Genomic DNA, 20,206 nt, shown 5'->3' on the forward strand with positions numbered 1-20,206 from the left:
CTCTTTCATCGAATTAATTGCCGTACCGTGGTATTCAATGTGCGAATATCTCGCCGCAAAATGGCTGTCCCACGAGCAAACAATGCTGTAAAGCGAGAACGACATCTTTTTTTAACAAGCCGTTTCATTTGACACAGTTTCAATTTTCGTAACGCGCGCCGGTTACGTCAGCCGCGAATTCGCATCACACGCAGCGAAATAGCCGGATGGCCGTGGCTTTTTCGGCGAATTGCTATGCCAACGTTGTTGATTGTTATGAGAATCAATTGTTCGGAACAGCGCTTGTTCTTCTTTGTCAATTTCATATGGATTACGCGTTTATGGATTTGCTTGCTTTTTCATACAGCTTCAAACCGTTGGACAATGTTGTTTTAGATGGTTAGTTTTAATCGACGATTGAAATCAATTGCTGGGTTACAGGTGATGCAAGAGGCTTGATGTTCAGCATTGTAACACGTTAAACTAAACCTAATGTAAAAGTGTCGTGTAAATCTTACACGAGACATGCATTTTTCAAAGCAAATTCGAAGATTCATCTCGCTATTTCTCATCTAGCGCGCTATTTCTATGGTTTCTATCGATAACTTGTTAAATTAACAATTTATATAAATCTCGTATGAAGCTACAAACCTAACACATATTTTTCCAAGCGTATTCTCGCACTATCTATAATTTTAATTACAAGCCTATTAAATTAACACCGGCTAATCCAAAAGTCCCGTACGAGTGTTACGTGAAAGTAAAAACCTAAGATTTATTCCTTGAAACAACTTGGAAGATTTCTAGCGCAAGTTGCAAGATTCCTCTGGCAAATTGTTGTCGATCCTTCCGTAGACACGCGTAAAGGTTTAGTCGGCTAGCGACAGGAGAACACATGCCTCTCGGAACGTTTCCTAGTTAGACCAATTCCGTACTTTCGCTCGTCACGATTAATTAGCTTAATTCTGGCTTCCTGTTGTGCGTACCGGCGGGGCACCCAAGGATGGTTGCGTGTTACGCCGGCATAACCAGCCGCATTCCGGCGTCATAGTTGACGCACGTATGTCGTCGTAAAAGCACTCGTGGCATCCGCCAAGCTTCGCGAGGATGGGCGCCGCCGAGACGTCGATCTGCATTTCCGTGCTGTGCTTATACGTCCTCAGGGCCACACCACCACCACGTGCTTCCAGTCGTTTGGGTAAGAAGGTTGGATCAACCGTTGCATTCATTCAGATCGTCTGCAGTAATGGACTAACGAGAAGGATGACCCAATTGGTCGGATTTAATGTTATTCCCCAGTGGTTTTATTTTATAGCTACTTTATTTATAAATCTATCATTTCATTCGTGTTATACGCGTTTTCTAATGCAAGATATTTAAACGTAGCCAAATTTATTAGAATTTTACAATTGGTGAAACGAGTAGATAATTCAATACTTTGCTGACTAACAAAGTAACTTTGGAAGTTATTAGTATAATCGCAATTTAGTTATAATTAATATAATCTCCTTATAACTTTTGCAGGTACTAAACACGTACAATTAACGCTTGATTGTCTCTTTCATACTTTCTTTGAGCAGATCTTACAGTAGCATATATGTAACAACTTCACCTAAATATCGTGTCATCGTTTCCTTTAAAACCACTCGGAAGCGAATGCGAATTTCAATGAAGATATATCAACCAGTTAACTGAATGTGACGAGTATACACGTCGAACAGAAACTTTATTTCGGTGTGTTTGACACACGTGTAATCGTCGTCGCTTGTATTTAGTTAAACACTCGACGATGGGACACCACGAGAGATTTCTAAAACTAAATTCCATAGTTAGCTGGTTAAATAATACGCACGTCGATCTTCATCGATCTGGATCTCACGAAAGCTCCGGCACAGGTGTCGAGCTTTTTAACACATCGTCAGCCCTCCTACCAGACAGTTCACCAGTTTGCCAAATCCGTGGTCAGATCTTTCTAGAAAACGCTTATCGCTTTTCACGTACCTCATGGGACATCGTGAACTGCCGAGTATTTCCGACTAATCAGCTCCATACACGCGATCCTCTACGGTGGACAAGGACAATAGAAAGTGTCTCTTATTGTTAGAACCGCGCTAATCCTGAAGAGTATCACCGCTCAAAACAGTCATCGAGCCTAAACCTGATAACATTTCTGGTTCCGACTATCGGCAATACAATACTCTTGGAAATGGATCGACGATGCGTCGACCTTGACGCGTGTATCTCCTCTATAAAGGAGTCGATTGTAACAGATATATTGGCGTCAGGATTCGTGGAAACCGATCATGAGCTTGTTTCTTTTTCTAAATTCCTAGAAATGTCGAAGTTCCTAAGCCTAACTTAACCCTTTTTCTACGTGCGGCAAAACTTCACAGACGCCCGGCACCCTCTGGGAGAAGGGCGGCGGATGGTACCGGATTAACCTAACCCTAAGCTAAACCTAACCCTAACCTAAACCTAACCACGTAGATCCCATGTCCTGTTCGAGTAACTCGTGGACGTTGGTGCTGTGCCACGAATAACTCGAATCGTTGTGATTAGAGGTATACGACTTGAAAACAGTTATGACTCACAATAATGCACTGTGGCAAGAGTGTATGTCGTGTAACTACGTCGTGAGTCAGAGACAATTTTCTACAACCCCTGTAGGTACACGTAATCCGCTTTCCCTCTTTGTATTATGTTACTTGTTCTACGATTGTTTCCCTTGAATTACTTCCGCGTATTTTTTCTACCTCTTGAAATAATAAATCTAATAGAAGACGTACTGGAGAGCGAACTCTCGTTCACTATAATAGTACAAAGTGGAGAACTTTAATGGAAAGAATGAAAATGTTCTGCTACCAAGTTCAACTGAACTTAGTTTGCAATTCTCGGGTTGTAGATTAGGAAAATTTCATATTTTTGTAAATATCACTAAAGAGTAGAAGTTCGTTCTATGTAGTAAATATTATAATAATAGTTTTACTCGGAATATTTTACCTATATTGTACCAAAAATACCAAATTTAATTACCAAAATTATTACAATATTATATTACCAATACTAATTACTAAAATTAGTTTTAAGTTATATTTAACTATAAATATCCGCGAATAATTATTAATTCGTAGTAATTATTACTCAAGATAAAAATGAAAAATTTTTCAATTTGTTAAATTTACGAGTACAAGCCTTTCCCTGTTTAAACGATCGTTACTTTGTGTACGATATTATCGTCAGCCTGCGGTTGCGTATATACTTCTGGCAAATTAAAGCTTCATTCACACTAGCGATGGCGGTACGCTCAGATCACGTTAAGTCATAGTTACCGATCAAAATCGCTTACATGTAATCCAATGAGAGCACACAATAGGCGATTCGGTTAAGTCAAATAGAAACCTGTTAGCCGTGACTAGCGATCAAGACCGCGGTCAATAGCGGGGAAGGAATATGGAGGATGAGCGTTTAATCGAATCTGTACGAAATTACAGCAAACCATATATATGATTTCAGTCGCAAGAAATATTGTGATATATGTGACAAAACGAAATTTTGGATCGAAACAGAGACGATATAACACTATAAAATGAAAGACAGTGCGACGAGATTTTATTGTTTCCGATCGTTTAGTGTGAATGCCTCGGTAAAATCTCAGATTTTGATCAACTTGAAAGAAACTGAAAATCCTAGATTCAACCGTTAATGTGAATCAGACTTTAGAATACTGTCGAGACAAACAATTTCTTCATGCTCCGTAGGCAAACTGGGTTATGTACATCCAAGTTTAATCCTTTTTACTATCATGAGATTCTAAAATATCAGAAGAAATTGTGAGATACTCAAAAAATCTCATTATAAACCTTATCATTTTAATTTATTGAAAATCCATTTTAAAATATAAGATATATTTTTCCTTTTAATATTCTTATATGGTATAGGTTGGTACTACATGTTATATACATGTATTAGAAATCGGTATATACATGTTATGGAAATTATTTGTTAAACGTCCCTTCTTTTGTGAACGAAAATAATATTTGAAAAAGGAAATGCGTCGTGTGACATCAGATGGTATTACAGAAAACAGACTTGATGGACGACATTTTTTCACCGTACAATGTGTGTACGGTGTATTCTAGAAAAGAGTCGTAAACCACAGACAATTTTTTTCCACCCCCGTGATTGCTCTTTGTTTCGTGTTCGCCGTTATTCTCTCTGTTTGCGCACATTTTTCTGTGTCAATTTGCACCACTTTTTACCCGTTCTCGCCCTCTGTTGCTCCCTGTGTTTGCTTCAAGATATGGTAGAAGTTACCGCAATATGTTTCAACAAGCGTTTTGTATCCCTAAAGAGATTGCAGACACGTGGTATCGTCATAGATTTTAAATTAAGTATATTTTTCGTTGCAACGTAGCAATCATATTCTTAACATTTCCTTAGAAGGTAAAATTCTTCTCTTCGGCAGATATTTTATTTTCCAAGTAATATTTGAATTTAATATAATAATTATATTTTATTTTATTTTACCATATGGATAATTTTGTCATGATTCTATCACCGAGAAATTTATTTATATCGGCCATAAGCTCTCTTGGTCTTCTTAAAATGAAAACTTTCGGTCGAATCGCACATAATAAACGAACAATCGATCAATTTTCCTCCCTCGACAGCAACATAAGATTCGCTGACTCACTAAAACTAGTAAGAAACTATATTCAGATAGTTATTTATATTGCGTATACTATAAATAAACATGCTACTACGTATATAAATACAAATAAGCCTCAATATAAAATTTCACGTGCAAACAATTTCTCCCACTTGCAGCCCATCCCTTTAAATTTCGTTACACCCACGGAACTCAGCCTCGTTATCTCATCAAAATTAGCCAATTTCACACCAAGGCACGGCACGATATCGAAAACGCGTCGTAAACACGCAGATCGCCACGAAAATAACACCATGTAATTATCAAGCGGATACAAGCGTGCGTTAGTCGAAGCGCGTTTAAAGGTGTCTGGAAAAATCGGTGCCGATTTCCCGGCACGAGATGTAATCGGGTCGTTATTATAGGATTACATGCAATTACCCGGCGCCGATTAATGCAGCGTATTCAGATCGCGTCAAGAAATTCCCCGCTCCTTTTCTGCTTAAAATTATACAAGTTCCATGTCTTTCCCTTTGAATGAAACCTCGCGTTAACGATCCATTTTGTGTCAGTCTAACGAGCGGCCGCGTCTCGATTTTGCCTGCAGCTTACGCGAAAGAACCTTCCTTGGAGATTATGCCAAGCGGGGATACACAGACGAGGCCAATCGGCTCCAGCATCATCCTGACGTGCAAACCGAAAGTCGACGACACCAAGCTGATCAAGGACATGCAATGGATCGACCCCCAGGATCACGTGATCGAATCACTCAAGTACGTACAATAAACGTTATAAATATATCCACATAGAACCTAATTTTTGGAACATACGTTGGCTCCAATGCATATGCAATGCAGTATATTCTCGTCTGGAAAGGGTTGTAACAGCGATAATTTGTATAATGGTGATTGCGACGATTGTAGAAAGTTTATGGGGAATTTAAGAGGGTTGATTTTACGAGAGTACATTTTGAGAACAAATTACGCGCTTTTAACATCTGTTGGAGATAGCTTCATTGTGCTTCAAATTGGGGATAGTTTTAAGTATTGCGAATAGATTGAATTTTGCGACTGGTGAATCGATGTAGATTTTTGGTATTTCTAGATTTAAATTCGCTTCGAAACGTTTACTTCGTTTGAATGGACGAGACAGGAACAGAGTAACGGTAGAAAATTGTCTTTCAGATACAATTTAATCTCGTGAAGATCGTAGAATTTAATTGGAGTGAAACGAAATGAAAGAACGTCTTTTTTAAATTTTGCTTCTTCAGCTATCGTTCGTTTAATTAGGAAAAATCAGCTGCTGGAGTAATAACGAGAATGAAAAATAATTCTACGGAGAGAAATTCAGCCAATTCCGAGGAATTTTAATTCGATTTATAAGTATTTTTAAGTAAATTTAAAAGGAATTGATAAATAAATACTGGTAAATTAATATAGTCTCAGTATCTTTTTAAAGTAGACTCAATTCTAGCTATTCGTTCAATTTAAACGAAAATATGACAGGAATATTTATTTAAAATGATATAATACAAGCCACTTCGTTTCTCTGAAGTAACTGAAAAGGATTATGTGCAATTTCGTAGGTGTAATGAATATTAAGACCTTCTGTAAACATCGACGCTTGACGTGCAATCATAACTCAAGCGGGATGTTGTGAGGCTGGAAAATAGAAAGAACGGTAGAAAGCGTTGTTACAACGCAAACAAACGTTTGTCAAGTCAGACGAGAATATACGAGCAAGGGAAGTTCACGCTTCCTAGCTTTTTTCGACAATAACAGAGCAGCCTTTAGCAGATAATTGGAAGAAGAGTATAATGGATGTGGTGTAATTTATGCAGATTCAAATATTACGAGTTTTCGTAAAGATTGCTGTCGAATATATAAAACCAAATGTTTTTCTCCTCCTATTTTTGTATGAGATTTTGTGAGAAAATTGATAAAAGTAAAAAAATGTGTTCTTTCTAAATTATAATCATATAGAAATATTAACATGATATCTTTATTTTTTTTACAATTGAATACAATGCTGAAAATACTTTGTTGATAAAGTTTTCTAATCTTCTTCAAAAATTTGTTTAATCTTTATCATATTGAAATTGCTACTATAAGAAAACATACACGAATAAATATATAAAAAAACATGTATAAATAGAGATATAGATTTAAAAAAATTACACCTCACCCAATATACACGCCCAACTAACGCAACTCACATTTTTTTCCCATTTTTTTCTCTGTGAGAATAACACACGAATAGAGACATCATCGACACGTCGCACTAATTTAACGAATTTCTGTCACTTATTTCGCACACAGACTTGTCGTTTTGCCGATGGAAAGGCGAGTATACAAAACTCCATTCAAAACTTTTACACGTAACCCCGTAGTGTCATTGCCAAGTCCCTCTCTGTTCTCCGATAATCGTCCCCCTTAAATAAATATTACATATACATATACCAATATATATACACCAATATATAGATAGAATTTCCATTCACCGAAATTATTGTTAGAAAACGTCCATTTTCTTTGTACGAATACACAGCCTCACGAAAGTATTCCAATACTGAAAGGGTTCCATCTTGATTAATATTTATAAACACGATGTAGTCTCTCATAACAGTGCCAATGTAAAATGTTTCATATAACGCAAACAATAAGCGCGTAAAACTTTCCTACGATAGGTATACAAATACTTTCATGAGTCAATTCATGCAAATACCTGATAGATACCATCGAGCGACGTGCACACACACCATGCAACCATCAACCCTGTACCTTCACTCACCCCATGACTGATTTACGTCTACTACAGCCCCTCTATGGAGCTCTTAATTGCTGCAGGTCAGCCCGCGAGCTAAGCGTTGCTCATTAAGCCGTTCGAGAAAAGTTTCCGCCTTCCGTAGCCAAACTAACTTGTATTTGAATAGTTAAACAGAGCCAAACCCACTGCCTCTGTGCCACGTGTACCGTGCGCTACTCGTTGATATAAGAAAACCCATAGCCATGCTATTTAGAAGTTAAATAAGACGACGTTCGCCACACGTCATTCAATGATAACAACGGCCACCTGAGCAATTATATGCTTCTACCAGAGATGGGTGCTGTTCGTGGAAGCAAAAGGGAAATTTCGCCGAATAAATTAGAATTATCGAACCATTTGAAATGATATTCTACCGCATGCTTGAAATCAATTAGATACTCAAGGCCAATTTCCTCTTTTATTTTATGGATATAGTGAGGATAATAATAGGGAAGTTGACATGTTATTTTTTTACTACAGCATTATTTATTTATAGCGTAATCGTGTGTATTTTAGATTAGGGTTAAGTAAAGTAATCGGAATTTTTTAAACTTATTTTTACTGTACGTTATTATGCCATAAAAATAAAATGTCAACTTTTATAGCACCCTTTCTCATCACATTCTCCCACTACTCGATAATATAGAAAGGGTGGACTGGAAGAAGAGAGAAATGTCAAGTTGTGGCATTTCTCAGAAAATGAAATCTTATTTTTCAATATATGTATAATGTCACAGTTTCCTATTTTCTCATACATCAAAATGAAACATCATTCTATTCTGCATCGTTTCCAACTTTTACCTATAACTACAGATAGTAGTACATTAAACTCTAAAAAATGAAAAGTATTCATTTTTTATATACACCTCAGTTTTTTTTATAATTACTGTAAAAATCATAAAATTTAACTCGCAATGCCACGATTCTTATAATAAAAATTCCAAAATTCCGATTATTTTATAAGCTACGATATACATATCATGTCCTTTCTTTTTCCACTAGTCCTCGCTATATACTAGGTCGTCCGAAAAGTTTCTTTCGTTTTGTAAGGAAATAATAGATGTACAATATTTTTCGTTTTATATTATTTTATCGAATTACGTATGATCCATTTTCACAACGTTCGACAGATTAGGTTTCATGTTTGTACAAAGATGCGTCGTTGTAAAAGACGTGTCTGTAAAAGAAAGACACTTTCCGAAGAATCTAATATTATCCCCGAAATAGAAAGGGAAAGTGGCCTTGGGCATCCAATTAATTTGAAACGTGTAATAACAGTAGTATGTAATAATATCACAGAGGCTTGGAAAAGTACACTTGCCTGGTACTCAGCTCGCACAGCACTGGATCAACGAAACCATTCATCGTGTATTATACATTTGTGTACCCATTCGTTGATCGCGTGTAATCGCGTCTTCCGTGCGATCCTGCGCGTTTACTGACGAACGTCGAGGATCTATCCTTCCATGGCTAAATAATGTATCGCGGCGTGCGTCTTGCAAATATTGAACCCCGCGATCAAACAATCCAACGAGCGTTAACCTCGGTAACTGATTCGTCGGATCGCGTGTTTGCTCGATTACGCGGACCCCGGGCGATTTGCATAATTATGTCCGCTCGTCGCGGCGAGTAATGGCCGATAAATTCAGCGCGGGACGCGTGTACCCGCTCGAGAACCGTTTCATTAATCGTACTTACTGCCCGTGTTCGCCGATTAGGCAAGAAGAAAGGGTATTATTGCATTATCGTTCGGCTAACGCTGCTATCTCCCCTGCATCGTCGCGTAATACACCGCAGCTCGAAAGTTCCTGGACACTTGCTCTTTTTTCACGCAATTAGCGATTTAGTCAGGAAATTGTAGAAAGATGGCGGAAGAATTATACGAATATTATGGAAATATTCAAGATAGCTTTATATTGTATTTTATTATAGATCGTTGATGTTGATACGAATTCTTATTTTTCGCGAATGCAATTAAAGAAACGGAACTCGAGCCAAAGGTTTGTGCAATGAGAAGTTATATGTACTTTGGTTATTTTATATATTTCGTATGTTATATGTGCATTTTTATACCTCCAAATTTTTCATAAATTCTTAATTTACAGTAATAAACACTGTGGCCACTAACTTAGAAGCAGCACTATACATACGTACACATTCTTCTCTGTTTTCACCCATTTCCTGTCTTTCGTTTGTCTTCTCTCTCAGTTTCCCGATTCCACGTGCCACTTCTCAGTGTACCGTAATCGTCCGTAAAATGTTCTCTTTTTGGTGAACTCCGCTTAAGGTGATCTCATGGATGTTCGTAGAAATAGGGGTTGAGAAAAGGTTGAAGTTGAGTAATCGGGATACGTGGCTGCTTGTTACAGGCTGTTACTACTTGCGGTCGAAGGTGATGTTGGACTGTTACGTGGATGAAGGCTTAACGAATGTTTGTTTAGTGGAGAAATATATATTGTACTGACAGAAAATTTGCAAATAGTATAGCTCATATAGAATTGGCTATGTCAAAAGTAAACCAACTATCTTTTATGCTACTGATAAATTGTAATTTAGAATTTATATTGCACGATGTAGGTGAGACTAGTCTTATTATTTTCAGTATTTATTAAATGCTGTTAGCAAAAACCATTTTGTGAAACAAAACTAAATATAGTTACAAACCTTTAGATTTATTCCAAAAATCTTTAAATACAATTTTTATTATTTTTATTACTAACGTGATCCTATTATTCGAAACTATGTTTTAGAAATATCAATCATATTCGATATTCCACATATAAGACGTACTCCTTCGTGGAACCTTAATTTGATAGAAAATATGTCTACAGAGAAATTTTTTTTTAAATATAAAATGTACCCTACCTAATAAATGGCTAACTATTAATCAATTAACATAAACGATTCTAACAACGAAGAAACGAAATAACGACCAACTTCAACGCAGACCCAGCTAGTACCATAACCCTCTATCACACGTGAACCTAACAACCGGTCGAACCGGGGATCAACATCATCGTTATTTGTGTCTGTACGTTCCTCTCGCTGTGAGATCACCAATCTCTGAAACTCGCATTTCCTAATCGAAAGGATTCATTAAAGCGTGTATCTGTAGCGAGCTAACCATTCGAATTCGTATCGGAGCTATTCATTACGACACGATTCAACGTCTCTCCCTTACCAGAACCTTATCTTCGAGCCAGTACTCTGTCATGCAGTGTTGTTAAATTGTGTGAATCCATGTGAATGCGTCTCGTTTGTACCAGTTTCCCAGGTCATGCACAACACGAAAGACGACGAAATTGCTAGCTGTCCGCGTTCACCAGTTTAGGATCCAGGTAGAACCAATCTTCCGTCTCTGAGAGAGGCCTTGGTTCGATCTGGCTCTTACGTCGAATTAAGGTCGATCGATTTGCGAACCGGCTGATCCTTCGAATTCAGCCCATCGATCCGAATTCGACGCGGCACTCTGCTCTCACCGCGTGTACAGCCCCGCCTCGTAACGATATTTCACCGATATCGGCTCGGTGTTTCACGTTAGAATACGGATTAGATGTTTTGCCAACGATTTATGAGCTGCACGATGCGTCTCGAATATTTCGCACGATCTGATTCGGGAGATATTCGGCGGTACAAAGTGTTACATTGAGAGTTTCGTTTCTTTCCTTTGTTTTAACCCCTTAACGCTCGAATCTTGCATTTAAAATGTTGCTTTATAGATTTTATAATTTCGTAGCGATAAAGCGAAGATTAGATGGAAAGAGCTTTTATTCCTAAACTAGCTAAAAAATTGATAAGTTAAAATAAGTAAGATTAGCAATGAAATTAGTTAAAAAATTCAAAACCTTTTCTAAAAGAATTATTCGACGTGTTTCAACTATTTTTGCACGAAGAATCAGCCCTTTGTCTTATATCGCAATTTGTTATAATTTATATAACGTGAGCGTTAAATGGTTAATATTTATTCTTCCTTCGCTCTCATAGTGACTCTTTCTAATAGTAAGTAGTGTTAACGTATTAATTTTTAAATAATAAAACATAACTATTTTATGGAAAAAAGTAACAATGTTAAAAAAGCACATGTGAAATGTATGTCGTAATTAATAGAATATCGATCTCTGAATTTACTCGTGAAACACTGAGCCAATTCTTCTATTCACTCTGCAACATTCCACCTGAACATACCACTCATCGCCATCACCATTATCGTTATAGAATATTATCATCACTAGAATGGTTGTGTAACGTATGAAAAGTTGATGTAATAATAGTGATTTTTAATTATCCCGTATAGCACCCCGGGTCATTCGCAGCCGCCGATGTACACGGAATTGCTCCAGGACAATAGCTTGTCTTTGTTCTTCAACTCTCTGCAAGAACAACAGGCTGGGAAATACACGTGCAAGGCCACTTACGCGAATTCGGTTCAGCTGGAGAAGTCTGTGACGATCGATACCATAGGTGAGCAAAAGATTTAAATAAAGTTCAATTTTAGAGGGAAAAATTTCAAATTCAAGTTCTTGCCATTTTAATTTCCTCGTTTGAAACATTTCATGGTGTTTCGAGAAAAGGCATTAATAAATCCACTCAAAGGAAGCTTCAACAGAACCGAATTAAAAGTTGTATTTTTATATCTCAAATATTTAAGCTTGCAGACTTGGAATTTGGAACATTAAAAGTTTCCATTTGACTTTAATTAAATTTTCGTTTAACTCGTAGCATAGGAAACATTGAAATTTTTCTCGATTCAATTTCTCGAATTCTACAAGCGTTCCAGCTATAAAAATCCCAGAGGTTGTCAGATGTAAAAATCAAATCCAGACAAAAATCTCGTTTACAAACTTTATTTTTCTTTATCCGTGTTGTTTCACAAGTTTCCCTCGCAAAAAGTAGTACAACAATTTACATATTTCACAAATGCAAACAATCCTTTGTATAATATTTCCTGGGATCTGTTTACGGACAAACGAAAAATATTCGCCAGAAGTCTGTGTAAACGTTTGAAAAAATTCTGTAGAACGAAATTCCCAAGCTTTAGTCTCGATAAATAAAGAAGCAGTGTACACAAAAGTATCAAAGAGTAATTACTGTTTCGTAGTTGCGATCACTTGGGACAATGCACCGCCCAATCAATATCCTATTCTGGGAGAAGACTACGCTATTCAGTGTAAAGTGCGGGCAAGGCCTTCACCCTCGGTCGACTGGCTGTACAACGGCGAATTAATTAAGACGAACGACCACTACATTATAGACACGTATGCTCTGAAGATCAAGAACGTTCAAGAATCCGACGACGGTATCTACACTTGCCGTGCTTACGTATTGACCACTGGAGAGCTGAAGGAACGACCTATTCGCGTCGAGGTGGGTATTCGTTTATCAGTTTTATTCCCGGACTGCTGATATTTATGCAAATTATATTTTGAAATTAAATAAGACCTCCTATAGCGCGATAAGAATATTTTATTTATAAATGTTTCTATGATATTATTTCTTTTAAAAGCATTTCGTTTACACTGGTATTTTCCAAATCGAGTTATACGAGAGCAAATGACAATTTTTTAACGATATTGAGTTACACACAGTATCGCGTTATATAAGGGTCTACTGTGTTGTAATTAGGCGTAGAGATTAATTTGATACCTTTCCGACAATGTCAAAAAACCTCGTTTACACGCATCATATGCATCAACTTCGAGAACACAACAGAATCACGTGACAAGCACAAATTTAAAGAAAAAGTCATATCAAAAACCCGCGCTCGATATCGAGCACCTCTAAAGAGCAAGCTAAGGTACCGCCCAATTATGATAAGTAAACAATACGGCAAACAAAAGCTACTTACACGTTCCAGGTAAAGTCAAATATCAGACAGAATTTCGTCCATCCATTCCCCTCTAGTTTGTATACCCACCGCGTTGCACATAGTTCCATCCCCATTGGAAGGTTCGGCCGGAGTGGCTGCGCCAATTATTCCCAATCCCAGCCATAATGCCGCCACAGCTATCACGGAACAGGTTTGCATTTCATTTAACAGGTCCACATACGGCCGACGGTGGAGGAGTTCCCCGCCCCGGTGGATGTGATCGAAGGGGAAGACGCAAACATACGATGCAAAGCTCATGGCAAACCGCCGCCAAAATTCACTTGGGTGAAATCGCTCACGCACCAGAATCTTTCGAACGCCAATCGCTTTGGGGTGGACTCTGATACGGGAATATTAACCATCACGAACGTGAATCGCGAAGATGCAGGGGAGTATCAATGCACAGCGATAAACTTAGCCGGTGAAGCGAATACGAATATCAGGGTGAACGTGATCGTGAAGCCAAAGATCATGGAGTTCTTGAACAGTACCGTGGTACAGGATAACGAGGCGAATCTTGTCTGCAAGGCCTTTGGCAAACCTCCACCCCAAGTCACCTTTAGGAAGCTGACCGACGAGAAACCGTACGTGAAAGGGACGCAACTAGACGACGATAGAATCATGCTGACGAACAGTGCCGATGACACGAACGGCGAAACGATCGGTACATTAACGATCAATAAATCGCTCAGATCAAACGATGGACTCTATGAATGTATCGCCGAGAACGCAGGAGGCGAAGCGCGTAGAAACGGTCATTTAACTGTCGAATTTCCGCCATCGTTCGCTTCCATGCAGAATACAAGCTTTTGGTCATGGGAGCAGAGACCTGTGAACATCAGTTGCATCGCCGAGAGCATACCGAACGCTACCATTCGCTGGACCATGTATGGTGATCAGAAAATCGACAATGACAACATGATCAAGCAGCTGGGCAACGGTCCTCTGTCTACTCTGATGATTGTCCCGCTGGACAAGCGGTATTACACCACTTACAAGTGCATCGCGTCTAACAAGCACGGCACGCGGGAACGCAATATCGAATTGAGAGAGGCCACAAAGCCGGCAGAAGTGTTGCAGGCGAAAATGTCTGAAATTACCGCCACTACGATTAAATTCGATCTCGTGCTACCTAGCAGCGATCCTGAACTCCTTGCGAAGACAATTACCGTGCAGTATAAGGAGGATGGGCAGACCTGGATGATGGCGAAAAACAAAACGTGGTCTACTAGTGAGTAGAGTTGATTTTGCAGCTACCAAAATTTCTTTCTACCATCTAATGGATAGTTATGATTATTTATTAACCATGATTGATCCTTATCCATCTGTTTGAATTCTTCATCCCTTTCTTTATTCGTTATAGCTTTTCTCTTGCCATTCATGGAGTAATCGTTAAACACACTTTGACCGCAACAACTCCTACGTGAAGTCCATCCAAACTAATTATGTGTACCTTCCTTTTATTTATCTAGTGAATAATTCTCCAATTTCATAGATATGTACACTATGAAAGATCACTGTCACGGTATCAATCCATGGACTAATTATTCCTTTTCTTATTTATTTATCAAGTCAAAGATATTTCCACAATTGCAACTTTTATATACTTAAATCATCATACAGAAAGCCTCCATCTAAACTAATTATCCTTTTTATATTTGTTATTTAAATTTCCTCTTATCACCCAATAATCTTCCTAATCCTACATCAAATACACTGCCAAAAACATTTCCACGATGACAGCTCTTGCACTTATTGTTAGCTAACTCTCTCTAAACTAGTCATCCCTTTCATTGTTTGCAGATTCATCCTACGTCCTGGAAGACCTGAAACCACAGACTTCGTACGAGTTCCGATTCGCAGCTAGAAACGTGGTCGGCCTTGGTAACTGGGGAGCGTACCATCGTGAAATCACGCCCGGAAGGACGTTCCCGAACGAACCAAAGATAATGATGCCTAGCGCAGAGTACGATGTGTCCAGGTTCAACAATCAATACGAGCTAACTTGGTTGGCGCCAGCCGATAACGGCGAGCCGATTGACATGTACCAGATCAAATACTGTCAAATAAAACGCGTTTCTGGCGAGTGGGAGGTGTTAGAGAATACCTGTCGAACAGAAGACATCAAGACACAAGGAAGGCTGAAACACTGGATCAAGAACTTATACTCCGACACGTTCTACAAAGTGGAACTGAAGGCGCACAACATAATGGGTTTCAGTAAGCCAGGCTCTGGGAAGTTTAAGACCGCCAGAGGTAAGTTTCTATCTTTTAACTCTCCTTTCTTTTTTCTATCTTCTCTTTACACCTTTTTTCTTACACCGTTTTTAACCATACAGTAGCTCGCCAAATTATTCGAATACTTGTCAGAACTTTCCGTGAATGAATGTTTAACCTTTCAGAGGCTAAACCGATCAACGTTACTTTTCACCTACTGTTTGATTTTATTGCACAAGAACGCGATTAATATTTTATTTTCCAGAAATTTAATTCGTTCATTCGTTGAGGCTTGATGATTTAAATAATGGTCAATTCTAAGGTAAATTTATAAAAGTCTTCTGGTATATCATTATTTCTTTGTAATTATACCGATACAGTTTGAAACAAATGTGAAAATTTGTGTAGAAGCTAGAAGATGCTTAGTGGAAGAATAGATGTATCACGTTTTGCAGAAACGACAAGTCAAATAGTCAATTATCCATTAATTTTGTACACTATAAATGTTCTAATATATATAACACATATGTTTGCAATTTTCAGATTGTTTTCAAATTTGATCAATATAATCACGACTATCGTGCCTTATTATAACGTCAATAAAATCTTTTTAACGTTTTATATTTTATGGTAAGTATTGGAATACTTTCGCGAGCCGCTGTGTCCTCGAAACGTGTTCGTTTCATTCGCCATTTTCTTCATCTTCAGATATATATTTACATCGGTATATCATTAGCGCCCTTTTTATATACATCAAGTCGTAATTTCTCTTTAAAATTATTACATTATATATATATATGTGCACGAGGCTATTGCACCGATTGATATGTCGTCCTTTTTTTTTTCATTTTTTTACTTTCAACCCGACGAGAGAGACCGTTTACAAATCACTTCGCCTCTGTTTTTATTTTATTCACTCAAGGAGGAGGGAAAAGGGTCATTGAGGTATTTCGATACATCGTCGTTGCGTTCCTTTTTTCTTTCTTTTTATAATAATATTTGTAATTAGAGAAATATTTTCTATACGTAAACTTATCCTTTTTAATTGGTTGAACATAAACGAAGTGTCCTCAGTCCCCTTGACCCTTGTAGAAAAGCGACTTTAGATGAACTGTCCGGTAGCCATTCGATATATGGGCACCTTAGGCATATTAGATATTCTTCCCTTCCTTAAAAAAAAAAAAACATAATCAAGACACAACGAAAAAAAACGATCCTTCTACAAGTCACTTTTTATCATTCAGAACCTACGGGCCCCAATGTGGACTACAATATAGTTACTTCCGCTGGAGATACTCGCAAGCTCACCGTGACCGCCATTGCCACAGCAATAACGATCCTATTTCTAGCTATTTAAAAGAAACAAAAAAAAAAAAAAGAGAAGAAAGAAAAAGTAAACGAAACAAATATAAAATAAAAATGCAGAAAATATTAAAAGAGATCAACGTCATGAACGGTCGCTGTTCACGCTCTAATCTTTCCAATTTATAGTGTACACGTTTTAAAAAAAGTGGTATGCGAATACGAACGTACGAATGTTGCTATATAATACCACAGAGAGAGAGAGTGAGAGAGAGAGAGAGATAGAGAGAGTACAACCAGAGACACAAAACACAATGGAGAAAAGAAATTCTCGTGTAATACGTTCCGTGTTCGTCAAGTTTTCACTTTTTACCCTATAAACGTGTTTCTGCCGCGTGTTCTATTTGTCGAACGCGCGTGAAGTTCGCAAAGATGTATCGCAACTATCACACAAACCAAACATGAACTACACACACATACGTATGCACACACACACATACACACATACGATTAACGATTATTGTAAAATGAGTCTCTTATTGTTAGACCGGTGCACAACATTCCAACGTAGAAACGTTAGCGAATAAGTGGGATTCGATGATGTTCGCTGTGTTGATAAACGGTGGAGGAAACGAGAAATGAAAATGATCGTAATCCATTGTAAATTAGTAGCGCGTCTTAACGGTATACTTGTTCGTATGCTCGCGTCGTTATCTTTTTTTTTTTTTTTTAGCGAATGTACGGTTTCGTGTTCTAGTATTATTTCCAGGCAAAATTTTATTGTTTCGAGAATTCGCACGTGATTGAAGGTTTAGTATAATGTAGATTGGTGATCGGATCGGGACAGCATTCGGGTGGAATATTATAAATTGTGAATATTCGCGAATTATTCAGAGTAAATTTCAGAATAGCGTTGTGTGTCCAGCTCGAAAATCAATTTATTCAAAGGATAATATCACGATCATCGATGCATTAGATGTATCGTTGTGTGGATCGTGAATCCATTTTAACATAACGTTAAATTAAGGGGCTGAGACACGTATTGCCTTAAATTGCCAAATGCTTAGTGTTAAAACGCGCAAGGTACTACATTGAAGACAAAAATGTTCACCACATTGTGTAGGAGTGCTCATACAATTGAATTTTCGACTTTTCGATCGTCGAAAGGGAATAAGAACGAATATATATGTATTAGGTTGCTTCGTAAATTCTGGCTCGTGAGAGTCAATTTTCTACAAATTTACACGATATATTTATATGCGTTATGCCTCTTTTATAAAAATCTTGGAATCTGTCATTTAAGAAAGGACTCGTTATATATCTTATGGCCTCGAAATTATTTAATTCCTTCCGTCCAAACTATACTCTGCTGGAGAAAAAGAAGTGAGAATCCGTTGGTGAAAATGTGGCATAAAATGCACATAAAACGCAAAACTACATAAAACACCTGAAGTATAATAGTCATAATTATATCTAATAAGCGAATCATACTCTTTTAATTATTTTCATATAAATACAAATTTGCATAAATATTCACAGTCTAGTCATCATGAAAAAAAACCCTTTTAAATGCCTGATTAAATGATCGATGAAAACATCTTATTCGTTTGTTCTGTAAACTCTAAAAACAATATTTATATCATATCAACTTATATAGCAATGTTATACGTGTTTATTATAACACTGATAGTCTACTTACATGTGTGAACGAAGAGGCGGACAGAAATTATGCAGCAATCTAATACAATTTGCTCAATATTTCGAAAGGAATAAGAAACGTTATTCGAAAAACTAGCTAAAATTGTATTTAATATCGGGTCTGCCAAGGGTATTTTCTTGTTTCTCGCCACTTAGTAGAGTACAAATATTTTTGGAATGGAATTTTTCGCGATTCTCGCGGTTCGATTTGCAACGAACGATTCAACGTGACAAAGGAAAGGAACAACGAGTAGAGCTACAGGGGTGAAGCAATTTCTTCGTGGTGTACACGTAGAAACACGAACGCAACTCGTTACCATTTCTCTACAGACGCAACACGTCCGTTGAGGAAAAGAAAAATCCAAAAAAAAAAAAGGAAAAAAGAAAAAAAACACCGGGATAAATCGTCCGCGAAAAATCCGTTTTCGTCCGAGCTGAACTAGCGCTCTTTGCATATAGCCTGACCTGCCTGTGGCTAACTACTTTTCTCTTTTTCTGTTTGTGGGTTTTTTTTACCAATTTTCTCGAGGAGGGACATCCGAGGAGTTTTTACACGTTTAGAGCCAAAGAAAAAGATACACTTGCAAATACTTAGACTTACTTAAACCACGCTTCGCGTGTTTTTACGCTGAACTGAACCCCTCAACTCCTTAAAAGAACTCACATAGGACATGTGAACACGACGACGCGATATAATCGTCGATAAATATGATCGTGACCGAGTACACGAACTATTCGCGAGTTATAAAAAAAAAAAAAAAGAATAAAAAGCTAAATATGTCTATAAACGATAAACCGATACCCAAATGATAGAACATCCGCACGAAACGGGAGAAAGCACCTTTTTTCTTAACCATTTATACCTTTAGATTGCGCCTAAAAATTAGTTTTCTTAACTGGGTTCATTTTTCAGCCGATCGCATATACGATTTTTTCTCTCCTCTTGTGTATGGTTAATACATTTTTTTCTTTTTATTTTTAATTGTTATTCATTGTTTCTCTCTTGGGAAATTTTCATTAACTTTTTTACCAAGTTATCGGACTTAGTCCTGCTTGATTAGCTCTTGGACCATACGTGTTTAGTGCGCATGATGTGTGTTATGATTATCGATTACTACTATTATTATTATTATTATTATTAACTCTACCATTTCTATTAGCGTTATTTACTATTATTATTTTATTACTATTATTATTATTATTATTATTATATTATTCACGACGTACGCTATTGCTACGGTTTACTATAATTATTATTATCATTATTATTGTTATTATTACCATCGTCGCTATATATTGTCAATATCGTCGTCAATTAGTTTACTTGACCGCACTTATTTTGTATATCGTGTGTATCGTCATTACCATTAGTATTATCGTCACAACCACCGTCACGATTATCGATTACGAACGTCGCCACGATCATCCAAGCTGATTTGTACGTATCTTTTCTTTTTTTTTTTTTTTCTTCCTTTCGTTGGAGTGAGAAGCAAAAGAACGAGGACGAAAAAAAAAGAAGCAAAGAGAAGGGAAGGTGCTTCATAAGAGGCAAATAAATCGAATATCGAGCATCGAGTCTCGAGGTACACGGTACACTGAATACTCTGTCGCGTTTGAAATACAAATGGCCCCTTGTCCACGAGTCCACAAGTATCGATCGCGAGTCATCTTCGACGAATGCGACAGGGTCG

General features: G+C 37.5%; 3 protein-coding genes across 6 annotated transcripts in view; all 3 read left to right on the forward strand.

Moving 5' to 3' along the window:
- Positions 1-20,206, forward strand: part of LOC138178765 (alcohol dehydrogenase 2) — a 319,787-nt gene that overhangs the window by 198,592 nt on the left and 100,989 nt on the right. The window lies entirely within an intron of this gene.
- Fas2 (neural cell adhesion molecule fasciclin 2) overlaps positions 1-20,206 on the forward strand; it is a 171,771-nt gene that overhangs the window by 133,448 nt on the left and 18,117 nt on the right. For 2 of the 4 annotated variants that reach the window (XM_069110966.1, XM_069110968.1), the window contains exons 1-6: positions 1,026-1,177; positions 5,235-5,400; positions 11,727-11,893; positions 12,531-12,796; positions 13,470-14,529; positions 15,102-15,554. In XM_069110966.1, coding sequence (XP_068967067.1) covers positions 1,087-1,177; positions 5,235-5,400; positions 11,727-11,893; positions 12,531-12,796; positions 13,470-14,529; positions 15,102-15,554 — 2,203 coding nt within the window. In that variant the 5' untranslated portion in view covers positions 1,026-1,086. Of the gene's footprint in view, positions 1-1,025; positions 1,178-5,234; positions 5,401-11,726; positions 11,894-12,530; positions 12,797-13,469; positions 14,530-15,101; positions 15,555-16,759; positions 16,899-20,206 lie in introns of those variants that run through there. The other 2 variants (XM_069110970.1, XM_069110967.1) reach the window with 2 other exon arrangements.
- LOC138178761 (15-hydroxyprostaglandin dehydrogenase [NAD(+)]-like) overlaps positions 1-20,206 on the forward strand; it is a 154,549-nt gene that overhangs the window by 28,535 nt on the left and 105,808 nt on the right. The gene's annotated exons all lie outside the window — the stretch shown is intronic.

This window comes from Bombus flavifrons, chromosome 4 (assembly GCF_040668555.2).
Source record: "Bombus flavifrons isolate JBK064 chromosome 4, iyBomFlav1_principal, whole genome shotgun sequence".
Lineage (NCBI taxonomy): Eukaryota > Metazoa > Arthropoda > Insecta > Hymenoptera > Apidae > Bombus > Bombus flavifrons.